Source organism: Oncorhynchus masou, chromosome 11 (genome assembly GCF_036934945.1).
Source record: "Oncorhynchus masou masou isolate Uvic2021 chromosome 11, UVic_Omas_1.1, whole genome shotgun sequence".
Lineage (NCBI taxonomy): Eukaryota > Metazoa > Chordata > Actinopteri > Salmoniformes > Salmonidae > Oncorhynchus > Oncorhynchus masou.
Genome location: NC_088222.1, coordinates 33,023,567 through 33,045,447, shown reverse-complemented (window position 1 = coordinate 33,045,447; position 21,881 = coordinate 33,023,567). Strand labels below are relative to the sequence as shown.

At 42.8% G+C, this 21,881-nt stretch overlaps 1 protein-coding gene across 1 annotated transcript; it reads left to right on the top strand.

The window, feature by feature from the left end:
* The first annotated feature begins 3,127 nt into the window (after positions 1-3,127).
* LOC135547969 (sialate:O-sulfotransferase 1-like) lies at positions 3,128-20,855 on the top strand. The gene is made up of 8 exons (XM_064977173.1): positions 3,128-3,805; positions 4,056-4,170; positions 5,323-5,516; positions 9,037-9,158; positions 16,644-16,836; positions 17,035-17,199; positions 17,457-17,657; positions 19,837-20,855. Exons 1-8 carry the CDS (start codon positions 3,391-3,393, stop codon positions 20,181-20,183), a joined length of 1,752 nt encoding a protein of 583 aa, XP_064833245.1. The 5' UTR covers positions 3,128-3,390; the 3' UTR covers positions 20,184-20,855.
* The last annotated feature ends 1,026 nt before the right edge of the window (positions 20,856-21,881 follow it).

Below are 21,881 nucleotides of genomic sequence, written 5' to 3'. Positions count from 1 at the left end.
CAGATGAACGTGGTACCTTCAGGCGTTTGGAAATTGCTCCCAATGATGAACCAGACATGCGAAGGTCTACAATTTGTTTTCTGAGGCATTTTTTTTGAGGTCTTGGCTGATTTCTTTTGATTTTTCCATGATGTCAAGCAAAGAGGCACTGACAAGGTTTGCCTTGAAATACATCCATGGATACACCTCCAATTGACTCAAATTATGTCAATTAGCCTATCAGAAGCTTCTAAAGCCATGACATAATTTTCTAGAATTTTCCAAGCTGTTTAAAGGCACAGTCAACTTAGCGTATGTCACTTCTGACCCACTGGGATTGTGATGCAGTGAATTCTAAGTGTAATAATCTCTCTGTAAACAATTAACTTGTTTACTAATTACTTGTGTCATGCACAAAGTAGATGTCCTATCCGACTTGCCAAAATTACAGTTTGTTAACAAGGAATTTGTGGTGGTTAAAAAACAACTTTTTAATGACTCCAACCTAAGTATATGTAAACTTCCAACTTCAAGTGTATATATTTATTTTATCCATTTGGAGCAGTAATTGTTGACAAATGTTATCTCAAATCTAAACGTTCAAATATCTTATTTCCCAACTTGGGGACAATTGGGGAGACCCATTTGTTATTGGTCTATTAACAGATTCACCGTATGGTAATGTCACCATGGAAATCCAAAACTCTTTGGTAGATTATATTTTCAACCATCAACTATCAGGAAATAACACCAATCTATTTTTGTTCACCATTTTATGGTGCTAGTTTCATCAGCTGTTGTTCCAAATGATTCAAAACACATAAAAAAAAATGTTTTACTGCACATTCTCCTCAATAACACTTATGGCTGCAGCCGCATCACACCTATGTGCCTAGCCGCGCACTACAACAAAAGCTAGGTAGACTGTTGGAAAACTAAGCTAATTTTCATGCTCTCAGGAGTTACATTTCTAGGCCTTCTAGGCATTTGAGATTTCCCTGTCACTCCAAAATTCTGCCCTAATACAGTAGATTGGCTGATGCCTTCTGTCTAGATTCTGAGAGCCTATCCAACTTAGCTAAGTAGATTTTTCTCCCGAGACCATCAAATAAAAATCCTGATTGGATTTTTTTGTTTTTGCATCAGCATTAACCCTTCCCTTTTCCTAAACAAACTTAAGAAATGATATCAGAATATCATTTAATGATAGAAAATCTGAAATTTAAGTTTGAAGTCCTTTTTATAAATCCTTCGGCCTTCTCTGAAGCAGTGAAGGCTGCTGAGGGGAGGATGGCTCATAATAATGTCTAGAACAGAGCGAATAGAATGGCATGAAACACAAAAAAAAACATGTGTTTGATACCATTCCACCTATTCCACTCCAGCCATTACCACAAGCCCGTCCTCCCAAATTATGGTGCCAGCATCCTCGTGAAGTCGTAGAAGGCCCTTACGATTTCCAACTGGCCTATACTCTCTTTGAGTGTTACAGGTCACAGCTAAACACTTAATTCACTGCTATACATTACCAAAATACTGAAAAGAGTTTATTATTTTTAACACCCTCCTGCATCACATTATTCTCCGATCTCCATGGTAGAGTTTAACCTGTGGAGGTGGAGGAGCAGAGGGCTCGGAGATCTGTGAAGCGACTAAAGCACGTGTCAAACTCCTCCCTTGTACTTGATTGATGAAATATGGTCACAAATTAGTAACTCCCCTCACCTGGTTGTCTCGGTCTTAATTGAAAGGAAAACCCAAAAATCTGCAGACGCTAGGCCCTCCGTGGATTGAGTTTGAGACCACTGGAGCAAAGCACACGAGTCAATATCCCCCCCAACCAGACTCTTCCCAGGGCAGGCACTCTTCCACAATTTTTGCTCATGTAAAGCCATTGATTTATCCATATTTTGAAAGATAAAACTCTGAAGTCGGGTCACATGTGTGCTATGATAATCTTGTTTCATTGGAGCCAACCATAAATATTCCCACTCAAGACACTTTTATCATGTCATAATTTCCCACTGTGGTAATAGTGTATCTGGTTTATTTAGATTTGGAAGCAGCAGGCAGATATTAACATGTTATCTGAGAGCACTACTACTTTCAAAGGAATAGTTCACCCAAATTACAAAATGGCATATTGGTTTCCTTAACCTATAAGGTATGACAGCAATCCATGCTTTGGTTTAGTTTACAGCTGGTACTGTTTCCAAAACATTTAAAGATGTGTGACATAGATCCAATTCATGGTACCTGTATTAGTATTTTTCACTCATCATGTCCAAATCATCTATAGGTGACTTACTTTAGCTACCTAATCAATTTGAGATAATTTAGGATGATTTGGACAAAAAATGCTAAGATACTGTAGGTACCATGACTTGCATTGGATTTGTGCCACAAATGCTAAAACATTAGCATTTGGAAACAGTGCCAGAGAAACAAAACCAAAGCATGGGTTGCTGTCATACCTTGTCCATAGACTGCTTACAGGGTAAGGAAACCAACATGTAATTTTGTAATTTGGGTGAACTATCCCTTTAATGCTTTTGATGTGGGTCACAAATCCAATTGAAAATGCTTTTGAAAATCACTAATTTCCATAACTCTTAATCCGAGTTGCCGCTTAAACATAATTGGTTTGATATGGTACAAATCGTCAAAAGATGGTTCACAAACCCATGTCTGTGGAGCTTTACAAATGTACCAACACAGTGAGGAAAGTCAGGGAAACAAGAACATAATACAGATGGTGCTGTGATGCTGTCATGCTGCCAGTGTAATTGAGGCAGAATGATGGATATTTTCTAAGCCAAGACAAGCGTAAAGCTAAGAAACTGTTCTGTAGCTAACAGGAAGATAACCTCTTCCCACACACCCTCTGACACCAGATATAATGGCACACCAGGTTCACAGGAAAGACAAACAACAAATAGCAAGGGAAATTACTTTATGCTCACTGCTCTAGAACAGAAATACAAATACCAACATGAACTGTAGATCTAATCCACAAAGCTATTGTATATACGTTTCCCTTGTATATTCTATAGGGGTTGTATACAAAGATAATTATATTCTGCCAATTAAAATCTTATTTGCTTCTATTTTGTTGCCCTTGGTGAAACTATTGGCTTCCAGGGTTTGCTGGCTGTTCTGTTGCCTTGGAGATTACTGTAAAGTCGGGCGCTGCTGTGACTCATCTGAGGGATCTGATTACACAGTGGTCTTTTTGGTCTCCTGTCCAGAGGCATGGCTATTAAGCGTGGAGCCTCATTAACCATCTGAAGCTGCAGCCAGGTAGTCTACCTACTGTCACTGGACTGATGGGGTTATAATGAAGCTGTAGATCCCTCACCCCTCTATCTGGAATGGTGGCTCACTAAGGATCAAATAGCCACCAGCTGGACAATGGGAATGGCCACACCCCTCTACAAGCTGCGTTGCTTCCTGCGGCGAGCTCACATGCTCCTCCTCTTCTTGGGTATCGCCTACCTGATGGCAGGGAGCATTCTGCTGCTGCAGCGCTCCAGCCTGACCCTGAGGACCACCCAGCCACCAGGCAGCGCCAGCCTCTCTTCTCTCATGGCACTGCCAGCACCTCCCACAGCCGTGAGGGCTGCCCCCGGCCTGGACATGAGAGCGCGCTCCAGATGGGCAGCCCCCCAGGGCATGTTGGGTGGTGGAATGGGCATCAAGATGGGGCGGCACTGGCCCACATCCCGACACCTGAGGGTCCAACATCTGCACCGCCGCTGGTTTCACGGTCTGATGCCAGACGCACAGGAGCAGAGGGGTCCCCTACAAAGCAATACCAGGCACAAAGGTACCACCTACCCACTGCAACATTGTTTACTTTATTGCCAACATAGGTGTAGTTTAACCGCTGACTGCATACCAGACCTGGTTTAAATAGTATTTGTTCCAGACTCAGTGACAGGACTGAGAGCCTAAAATCTGCTGCAAACCTGTATTACCATCACTTCTCAATAGTGTGTTGTACTAAATTATTAATATTGTTGTTTGAATGGATATAACATGGCTTTTCATTAACTGCTTTGTTTTGACATGGCAAGGGACCTACATGGGTTGCTTCATGCATGATGCCAATGATCAAGCCCTGGGGGGAACCGTGTTGTATGACCTGCGCAAAATGACCAGCTCTTTGTGTCAAGACACCTGCTCAGAAAGGTAATGAGTCTGGAACCATGGAGAGCTGCGGCTATTTGGTTAATTATTCTGTCTCAGTCGCTGGGATGAATAGATCCTGTGTTCCAATGGGGAAGAATGGTGGTGGTGGTGGTGTGTGTGTGTGTGTGTGTGTGTGTGTGTAGTGGAAGGCCATATCTGCGTTAGAGATGCAGAATAAGATATAATGGGTATTTGAGGAGTGTTAGTATACATTAAAATGAATGACAAAACTGTATAAATAATTTTATGCCAAAACAGTTAGCAGTGCAATATCCCACAGTACGTTTAGACACAGGAAATGATTGCCACAAAAACAAATAGCCAAAGCAAACAGAATCAATCAATGTGGACTGCTGGGAGGATATTCTACCAGAATCCTATGCCTGCTCAGCCTTTCCTCCACCCACATGGAGAGTAGAGTCATGCTTTTAGCTGTCATCGTTGAAATAAAGCACAAATAAAAGTCTCAAAGCAAATGCAAATAGGTCCTCTCTTTCCAAGGAGAGAGGATAAAGATACTTTAGGTAGGATGACTCATGTCTCCCTTGGGATTAGAAAGGACCTCCATCATCCACCCAGAGCAGAGCAATTACTGTGATCTAGTCAATGGTGAAAACTGTTACCAGCCAGCACCACAGAGCAATGAATGCTGTGCTTCTCCGCTGCCTGCCCTGATTGATTCAATTAAAATGTTTAGTATTTATTTTTTAAATTTTTATTTTACTTTACTAGGCAAGTCAGTTATGAACAAATTCTTATTTTCAATGACGGCCTAGGAACAGTGGGTTAACGGCCTGTTCAGGGGCAGAACGACAGATTTCTACCTTGTCAGCTCGGGGATTCGAACTTGCAACCTTTTGACGCTCTAACCACTAAGCTACCCTGCCGCCCCATGCTGGCCTGGGGTTATGCAATCTGGTGTCCTTTGGGGTAAATTATCCCTAGGCTGATGATGGTTAAAGACAGCCCTGGGCTAAGGCACTGAGGTGGGAGGGTCTGTGTGTGTGTGTGTGTGTGTGTGTGTGTGTGTGTGTGTGTGTGTGTGTGTGTGTGTGTGTGTGTGTGTGTGTGTGTGTGTGTGTGTGTGTGTGTGTGTGTGTGTGTGTGTGTGTGTGTGTGTGTGTGACATATGTGCTTGTCTTCTCTCTGCAGTGGGTACCGATTTGCAGGTCTGGAGTACGGAGCAGAATGTCACTGTGGTAACCACATCAGCAGCTCGCGGTCCCAGGAGGAGGACTGTAGCCTAGTCTGCAGGGGGGAGAGGGGCGAGAGAGGAGTCCCCTGTGGGGGTGTGGGGCGCCTCTCCATCTATAAGGTGGAGGAACAGCTCCCAGGACAGAGGAAATGTAAGTACATTCAATCTGAATAGAGCACTGGCTGATTGAACGGCTGTAAAACTTCACTAATCTCTGAACCCAGAACCACATCTCGTGAGCGTTGACCAACAGTTTCAAGAGAGACCAGTGCTTTACTAATGCTTACTGTACATTAGATCAGCCATAGCCAGAGGACTATGCAAGCATGGCACTGGAAGGAATAGCGGCCATTTTACGGGTTCCTGACCAATTGTGCAATTTTGTGTATTTCTTTTGCACTGATCTTAACTTGTTTGTATGTAATGTTTCCGCCGTCGTTTCCTATGAACATCAGAACAGCTGACACTAACCTCAATTTCGGGGAGGACATCTACTTCATCATTTGGAATGGGCCCTCAGATAATCAAAAGGTTCTTCAGCTGCACCATTGAGAGCATATTGACTAGTTTCATCACCTCTTGGTATGGCAACTGCTTAGCATCTGATTACAAGGTGCTTCAGAGAGTAATTAACCAATAGCTACCCGGACTATCTGCATTGACCCTTTTTGTATTGTCTTTTGACTCATCACATACATATGCTCTCATATGTACAGTGCCTTGCGAAAGTATTCGGCCCCCTTGAACTTTGCGACCTTTTGCCACATTTCAGGCTTTGAACATAAAGATATAAAACTGTATTTTTTTGTGAAGAATCAACAACAAGTGGGACACAATCATGAAGTGGAACGACATTTATTGGATATTTCAAACTTTTTTAACAAATCAAAAACTGAAAAATTGGGCGTGCAAAATTATTCAGCCCCCTTAAGTTAATACTTTGTAGCGCCACCTTTTGCTGTGATTACAGCTGTAAGTCGCTTGGGGTATGTCTCTATCAGTTTTGCACATCGAGAGACTGAAATTTTGTCCCATTCCTCCTTGCAAAACAGCTCGAGCACAGTGAGGTTGGATGGAGAGCATTTGTGAACAGCAGTTTTCAGTTCTTTCCACAGATTCTCGATTGGATTCAGGTCTGGACTTTGACTTGGCCATTCTAACACCTGGATATGTTTATTTTTTGAACCATTCCATTGTAGATTTTTCTTTATGTTTTGGATCATTGTCTTGTTGGAAGACAAATCTCCGTCCCAGTCTCAAGTCTTTTGCAGACTCCATCAGGTGTTCTTCCAGAATGGTCCTGTATTTGGCTCCATCCATCTTCCAATCAATTTTAACCATCTTCCCTGTCCCTGCTGAAGAAAAGCAGGCCCAAACCATGATGCTGCCACCACCATGTTTGACAGTGGGGATGGTGTGTTCAAGATGATCAGCTGTGTTGCTTTTACGCCAAACATAACGTTTTGCATTGTTGCCAAAAAGTTCAATTTTGGTTTCATCTGACCAGAGCGCCTTCTTCCACATGTTTGGTGTGTCTCCCAGGTGGCTTGTGGCAAACTTTAAACAACACTTTTTATGGATATCTTTAAGAAATGGCTTTCTTCTTGCCACTCTTCCATAAAGGCCAGATTTGTGCAATATACGACTGATTGTTGTCCTATGGACAGAGTCTCCCACCTCAGCTGTAGATCTCTGCAGTTCATCCAGAGTGATCATGGGCCTCTTGGCTGCATCTCTGATCAGTCTTCTCCTTGTATGAGCTGAAAGTTTAGAGGGACTGCCAGGTCTTGGTAGATTTGCAGTGGTCTGATACTCCTTCCATTTCAATATTATCGCTTGCACAGTGCTCCTTGTGATGTTTAAAGCTTGGGAAATCTTTTTGTATCCAAATCCGGCTTTAAACTTCTTCACAACAGTGTTTCGGACCTGCCTGGTGTGTTCCTTGTTCTTCATGATGCTCTCTGCGCTTTTAACGGACCTCTGAGACTATCACAGTGCAGGTGCATTTATATGGAGACTTGATTACACACAGTTGGATTGTATTTATCATCATTAGTCATTTAGGTCAACATTGGATCATTCAGAGATCCTCACTGAACTTCTGGAGAGAGTTTGCTGCACTGAAAGTAAAGGGGCTGAATAATTTTGCATGCCCAATTTTTCAGTTTTTGATTTGTTAAAAAAGTTTGAAATATCCAATAAATGTTGTTCCACTTCATGATTGTGTCCCACTTGTTGTTGATTCTTCACAAAAAAATACAGTTTTATATCTTTATGTTTGAAGCCTGAAATGAGGCAAAAGGTCGCAAAGTTCAAGGGGGCCGAATACTTTCGCAAGGCACTGTATATACTATACTCGAGACAATCTACTGTATCTTGCCTATGCTGCTCTGTACCATCACTCATTCATATATCTTTATGTACATATTCTTTATCCCCTTACACTTGTGTGTATAAGACAGTAGTTTTGGAATTGTTAGTTAGATTACTTGTTGGTTATTACTGCATTGTCGGAACTAGAAGCACAAGCATCTCGCATTAACATCTGCTAACCATGTGTATGCGACAAATAAAAATTTGATTTGATTTGATTTACACTGCCATTACTGTTTATTATCTATCCTGTTGCCCAATCAAATCACATCAAGCTTTATTTCTACAGCACATTTCAGACATGGAATGCAACACAATGTCCTTCACGGGAAAAAAACTCATTAAAACTATGAAAATATTTACTACACAAACATAAGAGGATAAAAAAATAAAGAAAAAAAGGTGTGTTTTAAGATTTCTTTTTAAAATGTCCAGAGTTTCCCCATCAGGTTCTCTGGCAGGCTATTCCAGAGGCTGGGGACATAACTAAATGCTGCCTCTCCAAGCCTCTTGGTCCTAGGTTTTGGGATAGTTTAAAGGCCAGTGCCAGAGCACTTACGGGACCTACTGGGTACATCACTCAAAAGCATGTCTGACATGTATTAGGCTGCACAATCGTGGATTGATTTAAATAGAAGAATCTTCAAATTAATTCTAAACTTACAGGCAGCCAGTGCAGAGACCTTGAAACCGGTGTAATATGTGCTGCAGCATTCTGTATGTTTTGCAATGGCCAATGGCTTGCTTGGGTAGCCCAGACAGGAGAGCATTACAGCAGTCAAGCCTGTTTGTAATAAAAGCATGGATGTGTCTCTCTGTATCAGCCTGGGAGAGAAATCCTATTGCCTAGTCACTTTATCTATACCTATATGTACCTCAATTACCTTGTACCCCTGCACATCAACTCGGTACTGTCACCCCGTGTTTATAGCCAAGTTATCATTACCCATTGTGTATTTATTCCTCGTGTTATTGTTTCTATTTTTCTATTATTTTGTAAACATGTCACTGCATTGTTGTGAAGGGCCAGTAAGTAAGCATTTCACTGTTAGTCTACACCTGGTGTTTACGAAGCATGTGACAAAATACAATTTGATGTGAAAATTTGATTTAGCAATTTGTTAAGTTGATAATAGGTAGATTTCTATGGCCAATGTTCCCTTTAAGCTTGGCAGTGTAAGACTGCTTGTAGATCATTTGCCATTACCAGTACAGAGAAACAGAGAAATACATTCAAGGAATGTAGCTATATTTATAAGATGTGGTCTGATGTCTGCTTACCTCTGTTCTACTCATAGTCAGAAACGTCCGCTACGGTGGCTGCTTCAAGGTTCCAAAGAACACCACCAACACCTTCCCTGTCTACTCCTTTCAACCAAACTCCACTTCACAGACCTGCATCGAGACCTGCACAGATAAGGTTTGATTCTGTTCCTAAAAAGAAACTCTGAAAACCACTGAACCATTTATTTCATCTTCACTACCAGCCCAGACCCCAGTCTTCCTCACACAGATCTAGGAGTGAGGTATCATCGATCATGGCCTGTCTCTGTCTCTGCTCCCTGGAGATGGGAGATGGGAATGGCGTGGCTCTGTGTGATTGAGCGCCTGGAACACCATTTGACTGTTTAAGGTTTAATGTCCCTCTAAGGAGAAATAGATGGGCTCTGGAATCAGTCCTTCACGCTGAATGGGTGCATCAGTTGGGTCAAATCAAATCAAATCAAAGTTTATTGGTCACGTACACAGATTAGCAGATGTTATCTCAGGTGCAGCAAAATGTGTGTGCTTCTAACTCCAACAGTGCAGTTTAAAAATATATATATATCAGTACAAGCAATGTCAGAGACAGGAATTTAAATATATAGTATACAGTACCAGTCAAAAGTTTGGACATACCTACTCTTTCAAGGGTTTTTCTTTATTTTTTACTATTTTCTACATTGTAGAACAGTAGTGAAGACATCCTAACTATGAAATAACACATATGGAATCAAGTAATAACCAAAAAAGTGTTTCATAGATTTTAGATTTTAGATTATTCAAAGCAGCCACCCTTTGCCTTGATGACAGCTTTGCACACTCTTGGCATTCTCTCAACCAGCATCACCTGGAATGTTTTTCCAACAGTCTTGAAGGAGTTCCCACATATGCTGAGCACTTGTCAGCCTGTAGATGTGTTGGGTCATTGTCCTGTTGAAAAAAATGATAGTCCCACTAAGCGCAAACGAGGTGGGAAAGCGTATCACTGCAGAACGCTGTGGTAGCCATGCTGGTATAGTATGTCTAGAATTCAAAATAAATCACTGACAGTGTAACCAGCAAAGCACCCCCACACATTACATCTCCTCCGTGCTTCAAGGTGGGAACCACACATGCGGAGATCATCCGTTCACCTACTCTGCGTCTCACAAAGACACGATGGTTAGAACCAAAAATCTCAAATTTGGACTCATCAGACTAAAGGACAGATTTCCACCAGTCAATGTCCATTGCTTTTTCTTTGCTTTTATTAGTTGGCCCAAGTAAGACTCTTCTTCTTATTGGTGTCCTTTAGTAGTGGTTTCTTTGCAGCAAATCGATCATTAAGGCCTGATTCAAGCAGTCTCTTCTGAACAGTTGATGGTTTTTGCAACTGCACTTGAAGAAACTTTCAAAGTTCTTGAAATGTTCTGGATTGACTGACCTTCATGTCTTAAAATAATGATGGACTGTCATTTCTCTTTGCTTATTTGAGCTGTTCTTGCCATAATAAGGACTTGGTTTTTTTACCAAATAGGGCTATTTTTTGTATACCCCCCTACCTTGTCACAACACAACTGATTGGCTCAAACGCATTGAGAAGGAAAGAAATTCCAAAAATGTACTTTTAACAAGGCACACCTGTTAATTCCAAATCAAAACAAATTTGATTGGTAACATATACATGGTTAACATATGTTTTTGCGAGTGTAGCGAAATGCTTGTGCTTCTAGTTCCAACAGTGTAGCAATATATAACAAGTAATATCTAACAATTCCACAACAAAAACCTAATACACACACATCGAAGTAAAGAAATGGAATAAGAATGTATAAAAATATGGATGAGCAATGTCAGAGCAGCTTAGGCTAAGATGCAATAGATAGTGCAATAGATAGTATAGAATACAGTATATACATGAGATGAGTAATGAGATGAGTAATGCAAGGTATGTACACATTGTTAAATTGGCATTATTATAGTGTCTAGTGTTCCATTTATTAAAGTGACAAATGATTTCAAGTCTGTATATAGGCAGCAGCCTCTCTGTGCTAGTGATGTCTGTTTCCACCTTCTCCACTGTTGTCCTGTCAATGTGGATAGGTGGTTGCTACCACGATAATCTCCTTTTGTTTTGTTGACGTTGAGAGAGAGGTTATTTTCCTGACACCACACTCCAAGAGCCCTCACCACTTCTGTAAGCTGTGTCGTCGGTGTTGGTGATCAAGCCTACTACTGTTGTGTCGTCTGCAAACTTGATGATTGAGTTGGAGGCGTACATGGCCACGCAGTCATGGGTGAAGAAGGAGTACAGGAGGGGGCTGAGAACGTACCCTTGTGGGGCCCCTGTGATGAGGATCAGAAAAGTAGAGATGTTGTTTCATACCTTCACCACATGCGGGCGGGCCATCAGGAAGTCGAGGACCCAATTGCACAGGGCGGGGTTGAGACCCGGGCCTCAAGCTTCATGGGTACTATGGTGTTGAATGCTGAGCTATAGTCAATTAACAGCATTCTTACATTCCTCTTGTCCAGATGTGATAGGGCAGTGTGATGGCAATTGCATCATCTGTGGACCTATTGGTGCAGTAAACAAATTGAAGTGGGTCTAGGGTGACAGGTAAGGTGGAGGTGATATGATAATTGACTAGTCTCAAAGCACTTCATGATGACAGAAGTGAGTGCTACGGGACGATAGTAATTTAGTTCAGTTAACTTTGCGTTCTTGGGTACAGGAACAGTGGTGGCCATCTTGAAGCATGTGGGGACAACAGACTGGGATAGGGAGAGATTGAATATGTCTGTAAACACACCAGCCAGCTGGTTAGCACACTAGCCAGCTGGTTAGCACATGCTCTGAGCACACGTCAAGGGATGCCATCTGGGCCGGCAGCCTTGCGAGGGTTAACACGTTTAAACGTCTTACTCACGTCGGTCACGGAGAAGGAGAGCCCACAGTCCTTCGTAGCTGGCCGTGTCGGTGGCACTGTTTTATCCTCAAAGTGGGCAAAGAACGTGTTTAGCTTTTCTGGCAACTAGACGTCGGGGGCCACGAAGTGGCTGGTTTTTCTTTTGTAGTCCGTAATTGTCTGTAAACCCTGCCACACACATCTCGTGTCTGAGCCATTGAATTGCGACTCCACTTTGTCTCGATATTGACGTTTTGCATGTTTGATTGCCTTGCGGAGGGAACGACTACTCTGTTTTTATTCTGCCATATTCCCAGTCATCTTGCAATGGTTCGTGGTTCGTGCTTTCAGTTTTGCGCGAATGCTGCCATCTATCCACGGTTTCTGGTTAGGGTAGGTTTTAATAATCACAGTGGGTACAACATCTCTTATACACTTCTTGATAAACTCAGTGACCGTATCGGTGTACACATCCATATTATTCTTAGAGACTACCCGGAACATATCCCAGTCTGCGTGATTAAAACAATCTTGAAGCGTGGATTCCAATTGGTCAGACCAGCATTGAATAGCCCTTAGCATGGGTGCGTCCTGTTTGAGTTTCTGCCTATTGGAAGGGAGGAGCAAAATGGAGTCGTGGTCAGATTTGATGAAAGGAGGGCGGGGGAGGGCCTAATATGCATCCCAAAAGTTAGAGTAACATTGGTCCAATATTTTTCCAGCACGAGTGCTACAGTCAATATGCTGATAGAATTTAGGTAACCTTTTCCTCAAATTTGCTTTGTTAAAATCCCCAGCTACAATAAATGCAGCCTCAGGATATATGGTTTAAAGTTTGCATAAAGTCTAGTGAAGTTCCTTGAGGGCCATCGTGGTATCTGCTTGAGGGAGGACATACACGGCTGTGACAATAACCATAGAGAATTCTCTTGGGAGATAATATGTTTGGAATTTTATTGTGAGGAATTCTAGGTCAAGTGAACGAAATGACTTGAGTTCCTGTTTGTTGTTTCAATTACACCATAAGTCGTTAATCATGAAACATACATCCCCGCCCTTCTTCTTCCTGGAGAGATGTTTATTCCTTTCGGCACGATGCACTGAGAATCCATGTGGCTGTACTGATTCCGACAGCATATCCTGAGAGAGCCATATTTCCATGAAACAGAGTACGTTGCAATCCTTGACCTGATCTCGTCTACTTTGTTATCTAGGGACTGGACATTAGCGAGTTATATACTCAGAAGCGGTGGGTGGTGTGCGTGCCTCCTAAGTCTGACGAGAAGACCGCTCCGACTCCCTCACCTCCGGTGTCGTTGTTTTGGGATCATTTCAAATGCCCTGGGTGGTGCGAAGAAAGGGTCTGCTTCGGGAAAATTGTATTCCTGGTCGTAGTGCTGGAAAGTTGACGGCGCTCTGATATCCTATAGTTTTTCCGGCTGTCTGTAATAACACTTAAGATTTTCTGGGATAACAATGTAATAAATAATACATAAAACGACAAAATACTGCAACACTTCCTAAGGACTAAAAGCGAGGCAGCCCTCTCTGTCAGAGCCATTTTTCAAATTGAAATGCATTCCAGGTCATGAAGCTGGTTGAGAGAATGCCAATATTGTGCAAAGCTGTCATCAAGGCAAAGGGTGGCTATTTGAAGAATCAAATATATAATATATTTTGATTTGTTTAACACTTTTTTTTATTTACTACATGATTCCATATATGTTATTTCCTAGTTGATGTCTTTACTATTATTCTACAATGTATAAAATAGTAAAAATAAAGAAAAACCTTTCAATGAGTAGGTGTGTCCAAACCTTTGACTGGTACTGTACATGTACTTATAATGGTGTGTATATACAGTGTGAACAGTATATGAATAGAAAGTTGTGTACAGGAGTAGTTATGTAGAATGAGCCATGAATAGAATATAGTATATGTACAGTGCATTCAAAAAGTATTCGGGCCCCTTCCTTTTTTCCACATGTTGTTACGTTACAGCCTTATTCTAAAATGGATTAAATTACATGTTTTCCTTATCAATCTACACACAGTACCCCATAATGATGAAACGAAAACAGTTTTTTAGACATTTTAGCACATTTATAAAAATAAAAATAAACTGAAATACCTTAGTTTCATAATTATTCAGACCCTTTGCTATGAGACTCAAAATTCAGTTCATATGCATTCTGTTTCCATTGATCATCCTTGAGATGTTTTTACAACTTGATTTGAGTCCACCTGTGGTAAATTCAATTGATTGGACATAAATTGGAAAGGCACACACCTGTCTATATAAGATCGCACAGTTGACAGTGCATCTGGCTAGAACAGTGACTGAGGTTCAGGGCACTGGGGGGAGGCCGGCTAGTGGTGACTGATTAACAGTCTGATGGCCTGGAGACAGAAGCTATTTCTCAGCTTCTCGGTCCCAGCTTTGATGAACCTGTACTGTCTCCGCCTTCTAGATGGGAGCGGGGTGAACAGGTCTTGACTCGGGTGGCTGAGGTCCTTGATGATGTTCTTGGCTTTCCTGTGACACCGGGTGCTGTAGATATCCTGGAGGACAGGCAGTTTGCCACTGGTGATGCATTGGGCTGACTGTACCAGCCTCTGGAGAGCCCTTTAGTTGCAGACAGTGCAATTGCCTTACCAGGCAGTGATAAAGCCCGACAGAATGCTCTCAATGGTGCATCTGTAGAAGTTTTTGAGGGTCTTCTGGGCCAAGCCAAATTTATTCAGCCTCCAGAGGTTGAAGAGGAGCTGTTGCACATTCTTCACCATGCTGTCTGTGTGAAGGGACCATTTCCGGTTGTCAGTGATGTGTATGCCGAGGAACTTGAAGCTTTTGACTGTCACGCCTTGGTCTTAGTATTTTGTGTTTTAGTTAATTAGTTGGTCAGGCCAGGGTGTGACATGGGTTTATTGTTTGTTGTAATTCTTAGTGGGGTTTTTTAGTTATTGGGATTGTAGCTGATTAGGGGTGTGTGTTACATAGGTTTGGCTGCCTGAGGCGGTTCTCAATCAGAGTCAGGTGATTCTCGATGTCTCTGATTGGGAACCGTATTTAGGTAGCCTGGGTTTCACTTTGTATTTCGTGGGTGATTGTTCCTGTCTCTGTGTTAGTGTTCACCAGACAGGCTGTATAGGTTTTTCACGTTCCGTTTGTTGTTTTTTGTTTTTTCATGTTTCGTCGTTTGTTCTATTAATAAACATGAGTAACCAACACGCTGCATTTCGGTCCGACTCTCTTTCGGCAAACGAAGAACGTCGTTACATTGACCCTCTCCATTGCGTCTCCACCAATGTGGATGGGGGCGTGCTCTCTCTGTTGTCTTCTGTAATCCACTATCTGTAATGGATTTCTTGTGGGGAAAGAGAGGCGGACCAAAATGCAGCGTGGTTAGTTTTGTGCATCTTTAATAAAGATGAAAGTACTACAATCGACAAAACAAGAAACGTGAAAAAAACAAAACAGTCCTATCTGGTGCCACAAAGACAGGAACAATCACACACAAAACCCAACACAAAACTGGCTACCTAAATATGGTTCCTAATCAGAGACAATGACTAACACCTGCCTCTGATTGAGAACCATATCAGGCCTAACATAGAAATGGACAAACCAGACACACAACATAGAATGCCCACCCAGCTCACGTCCTGACCAACACTAAAACAAGGAAAACACACACGAACGATGGTCAGAACGTGCCACTATCAGCTCCTTCGTTTTGTTGACGTTGAGGGAGAGGTTATGATCCTAGCACCAATCTGCCAGGGCTCTCATCTCCTCTCTGTAGGCTGTCTCATCAAGGTGTGTAATCAGGCCTACCACTGTTGTGTCGTCAGCAGCTTGATGATTGAGTTGGAGATGTGTGGCCACACAGTCATGGGTGAACAGGGAGTACAGGAGGGGGCTGAGCACGCGTGGCGGAGGTGTTGTTGCCTACCTTCACGACTTGGGGTCGGCCCGTCAGGAAGTCCAGGACCCAGTTGCACAGGAAGGGGTTCAGACCCAGGGCCCTGAGCGTAATAATTCTTGGAGGGCACTATGGTGTTGAAGGCTGAGCTGTAGCCGAAGAACAGCATTCTTACATAACTATTTATCTTGTCCAGGTGGGATGGGGCAGTGTGCAGTGCAATGGTGATTTTGTTGTCCATGGATCAGTTGGGGCGATATGCGAATTGTAGTGGGCCTAGGATGTTGGGTGAGGTGGTCCTCTGCTCTGCTCTGCTCTACACACAAATGTCTGGAAGAAATATCACAGCCATGTCTAAGTGATGATAATTGTGTATTTGATTTAGCCTATTCCCTCTGTACGGGTGTGCACTTGTGTGCTTTGTGTGTTTTTACATTAGCGTATCTTCCAGTGTCAGTAAACGAAGAGAACTGTACCAGCATATAACACAATTGCCTCTCTCCAGAGTCAGTCTCGATAGAAATTGTAATTCCATAGTGTGGGTAGGTGATGGGGGCTATACTGGGGCTATACAATATTGAATAGGAAAAAACTAAGACAACTTGTGCAAAAAACATCTGAACTTTAGAAAAAAAGGAATCAAAGAAAATGGAGCAGGAGTGATTCAGACATCTTATATAACCCACCTATCATGTCATCCAAGGGAAAATCACATCCAATCCACCAGAGGAGGAATGAGTGACCAGTCATATTCCTTGCACTGTAAATTACTGCTTGAAGTTATGCCTCTGATGTTTTTTATTGATCCTGGTTCGGTTTCTACTGCAGGAGCTCCCACTGGCTGTGTTGAGGAAGCCACATTGTTACTGCGTCTGGGCCTCGTTTCTGTTTAGACTGAGTCAACGTCTGCCACTGGACCAGCCATGTCTGGAGACTAATGGCACAGAACACACTGATGCCTCCATCTCCACTTCGCCGTCTGACCAAGACTACTACCAGATCTACCAGACACCTGTACTTGGTGAGAGCCTTGAATAACCTTTAGTTTCACCGATACTTCAGTCCAAGTTTTCAACCATAAAAAAAACATGTGGACTTTATACTTCACTGCAACTGTAATTAAACTCTTAGCAATAGCATGCTACAATACAGTATCTCAGATAGAACAATGGCGTGTTTTTATGGCGATGTTCAACCCTGCTGGTTCTGCCTCATTCAGACTCGAGGTGCAAAGAGAGGACATTTCTGCCTGAGAGGTCTACCTCCCTGGTGGCTCTCTCCAGCTTCCCCGGAGCTGGCAACACCTGGGTACGCCACCTGATTGAGCTCGTGACGGGCTACTATACTGGCAGCTTCTACTTCGATAGCGCGCTTTACAATAGAGGTGAGGCTGTGAACACAGCTCAGGTGTTGTGATGGATAATAGCACATACTGTGAATGCTTGATGTTTCTCTACTGAAATGTATCATTGCATGTTTTTAAGTATGCGCTAAAAATTGTTATACCATGGAGCTCTCATAGAGAATTTCCAATGAATGCACTTGTACAGTACTTACAAATGGCAAGAACAGCTTGAATGCTCTGTGATGCATACGTTTTCAGATGTTTGATCATCTTGGGTATTTGGGTTTTTCTACCAGGTTTCAAAGGGGAGAAGGACTACTGGAAGAGTGGGCGTAGCATCTGTGTTAAGACACATGAGAGTGGTCAGAGAGAAATAGAGATGTTTGACTCTGCCATTCTGCTGATCCGTAACCCCTACCGTTCCCTCATGGCAGAGTTCAACCGGAAGTGTGCTGGACACCTGGGCTATGCCACAGACGCACAGTGGAGGAGCAAAGGTAACACCACACAACAAGCACAGCTCAGTGTTTAGGGAAATGGACTGGGGGTTATGTGGCAACTAAGGAATGCAAAATGATTAAGGCATATCCAAACAACACAATGAGATTTTGGGATTTTGGTAAACTGTTTGCCTTGAACAAAAGTCTATTTCAAACAGACGTTCATGACTGGTGACAAATGTTCACATCAGCTGCTATACCTCGCTGCATAGACTCTGGACGTGAGATGTCAGCATAGTCTCCACACATCGCACATTGATAAGATACACTACATTACCAAAACTGGGTGGACACCTTCTCATCGAACTTCTCATTCCAAAGTCATGGGCATTAATATGGAGTTGGTCCCCTCCCTTTGCTGGAATAACAACCTCCACTCTTCTGGGAAGGCTTTCCACTATTGTTGCAGATACTTGTTTCCATTCAGCCACAAGAGCATTAGTGAGGTCGAGCACTGATGTTGGGAGATTAGGCCTGGCTCGCAGTCAGCGTTCCAATTCATCCAAAAGAGGTTTGATGGGGCTGAGGTCAGGGCTCTGTGCAGGCCAGTCATGTTCTTCCACACCGATCTCGACAAACCATTTCTGTATGGACCTCGCTTTGTGAATGGGGACATTACCATGCTGAAACAGGAAAGGCACTTTTCCAAATTGTTGCCACAAAGTTGGCAGCACAAATCATCTAGAATGTCATTGTAGCGTTAAGGTTTCCCTTCACTGGAACTAAAGGGCCTAGCCCGAGCCATGAATAACAGCCCCAGACCACTAACTTTATAGTTGGCACTACGATTCATCTGTCGGACTGCCAGATGGTGAAGCTTTTCAATTCAAATCGAATACAAAAGGTGTAGACGTTAAAGTGAAATGCTTACTTACAAAAATGCAGTTCAAAATAAATAAAAGTAACAAATAATAAGAGCAGCAGTAAAATAACAATAACTAGGCTACGTATATACAAGGGGTGCCGGTACAGAGTCAACGTGCGGAGGCACTGGTTAGTCAAGGTTATTGAGGTAATATGTACATGTAGTTAGAGTCATTCAAGTGATTATGCATAGATAATAACAGAGAGTAGCAGCTTAAAAGAGGGGGGGCAATGTAAATAGTCTGGGTAGCAATTTGATTATATGTTCAGGAGTCTTATGGCTTGGGGGTAGAAGCTGTTTAGAAGTCTTTTGGACCTAGATTTGGTGCTCCAGTACTGCTTGCCGTGCGGTAGTAGAGAGAACTAGGGTGGCTGGAGTCTTTGACCATTTTTAGGGCCTTCTTCTGACACCGCCTGGTATAGAGGTTCTGGATGGCAGACTTCTATACCACCCTCTGTAGTGCATTGCAGTCAGAGGCCGAGCAGTTGCCATAACCAGGCAGTGATGCAACCGGTCAGGATGCTCTCGATGGTGCAGGACCCATGCAAATCTTTTCAGTCTCCTGAAGGGGAATAGGTTTTGTCGTGCCCTCTTCACAACTGTCTTGGTGTGCTTGGACCATGTTAGTTTGTTGGTGATGTGGACTCCAAGGAATTTTAAGCTCTCAAACTGCTCCACTACAGCCCCGTCGATGAGAATGGTGGCATGCTCGGTCCTCCTGCCACTGCTCCAGAGTCCAATGAGTTGGCACTCCAGCTGACGGTTGGCATTGTTCATGGTAATCTCAGCCTTGTGTGCGGCTGCTCGGCCGTGGAAACCCATTTCACGAAGCTTCCGATGAACAGTTATTGTGCTGACATTACTTCCAGAGGCAGTTTGGATCTCGGTAGTGAGTGTTGCAACTGAAGACAGACGATTTTTACATTCTACGTGCATCAGCACTCTGCAGTCTAGTTCTGTGAGCTTGTGTGGCCTAACATTTTGCGGCTGAGCCGTTGTTGCTCCTAGACGATTCCACTTCACAAAAACAGCACTTACAGGTGACCGGGCAGCTCTAGCAGAGCAGAAATTTGATGAACTGACTTGTTGGAAAGGTGGCATCCTATGACGGTGTCACATTGAAAGTCACTGAGCTCTTTAGTAAGGCCATTCTACTACGAATGTTCATCTATGGAGATTGCATTGCTGTGTACTCAATTTTATACACAACGGGTGTGGCTGAAATAGCTGAATCCACTAATTTGAAGGGGTGTCCACATACTTTTGTATATAAAGTGTACTTATTTCCCCCCTCTCCTCTGTTTACTTCAGAATGGCCAGAGTTTGTTGACAGCTACGCCCCCTGGTGGGCGTCCCACGCTCTGAGCTGGCTGCAGTTTGGCCGTCGCCTGCTGGTGGTACACTACGAGGACCTGCAGAGGGCGCTCTTCCCCCAGCTCCGCCTCCTCACCTTGTTCCTCAACGCCACCATGATGGAGGAGAGGCTGATGTGTGCTAAAAGCAACCAGGACGGACACTTCAAACGCTCTGGGGGGGCCCAGCGACCTTCCTTCGACCCCTTTACCGCAGAGATGAGGAGCACCATCGATTCCTACATCCTCACGGTGGACCAGGCCCTGAGGGACAGGAACTACAACGGCCTGCCACACAAATACTAACCCAGATGATCACCAGCTCATCCACACTACAGCCCAAAAGGACATGACAATAAATGAAGTGGGAAGGTGCAATCTCTGCCACCACTCCAAGGGGAGTTGTCCAGCCAACTAATTAGCATGGTTGGGTGAAGGTTTTTAGATGTGTTGAAGAATTCTGTCAGCTACAAAACATTTCCAGAAGAGTGGCTCAGAGGGAAAGTGACTGTATGAACACACCAATGATGCACTTGACATTGCCAACCCACTGTGAATGGCTGTAACATCGAGTTAGACTTTAGTGTGAACTGTCAGTTTCACTGGGATGAAGACATTGCTGAACATTACAGCTCCTGCTGAAGGTGACACATTCCCCTTTTTACTGCAGGCATATGGAGTATGGAACAATTGCCTGTCTGCACAAACAATTCAATCAAGCATTGTAGACTGTGAGGCCTTTAGCTTGTATTGGAATCCTTAGGTCATTTGAATTTGTTTGGGATTTTTGTCATGTGTAATATCAGTTTTAATGATAAACAGAAAACATGCCATCCAGCAATGTAATCTGGTTGTTGTATTGGACTTTTGCTAATTAAATGTCCTATGTTTAGCTCTATTGTCAGGTTTTTCATTATTGGTTGAATGATTGACTCATGGTTGACTCATATCTTGTTGTGGTAGTCAGTGGGTAGTGAAACTGAGGAGTCTGGTCTGAAGGCTTTTTTGTTTGTTTGTAGTTGTATCAGTTTGTAAGTGGCTTCCATTTCTCTGAGAGATGTAAAGTGACATTGTACTGGGTAAACAGCCCATTCGTAGCATTGTGTACCATATCTTGTACAAATTGTGTCTGGTCTAATAGCTTTGGTCTAATTTGGTCTAGTAGCTTTCCCATGTTTATAGGGGAAAGTGTACTGCTTGAGATTCGAATATGGACACTTGAGTGCAAGATATTTTACCAAATTATAATTTTTAATTGTATGCTTAATGTTCAGTCTGTTACGGCAAACAACAAATCAACACATTGGGAAGATAATGGCCAGAAAGGTATTTGAAGATAGACAAACAATTGGTCATATTAATGAATCTAAAAGCTGGATCCATGCACAGACAGACAGCAGCATTGGCATCTGTTTATGTAGATTAGCGGCATAGTTGTGGAACAAAACAAACACAGACTAATTATAAAATAAATATGGTGCAACTCTCTGGCTGTCTGCCATTGTGTTTGGCTGATGACAGAATATAAAGAATTTCACACAAAGACAACGGGAAAATAATCAACTCATTGAACCCTATCATTTAAATTAGAATTTGTTGAGTTTTTGGGGGAGTGTTACAATGCATTTGCATAGTGATATGGGCTCGAAGCCACTGAGTCAAGATGTTGAAACACTTCCTATCAAAACCCTCAACGATACTATTAACCCATCTGTCCAAAGACTGAGTCTGTAACTCATTACAACATCTAACCTTGGCACAAGGGTGACAACTATAGTGTAACTAGCTCATTGAACTATAGTCAGCTCAATGCATTGCTCTCGATGTGTTTTCAAATGCAGCTTTTTTTTCAGCGGTGTCGTTTATTGGTTTAATCCAAAAGAGACAACTTTGGGACTATAATGCGATAGCCGACACCCGCATAGCTGATGTTTTGGCAGGGTCGGACGTGTAATTGCGTTGGAGCTGTCAAATCGATGAGCAGCTGCTCTTGATCATTGTTAC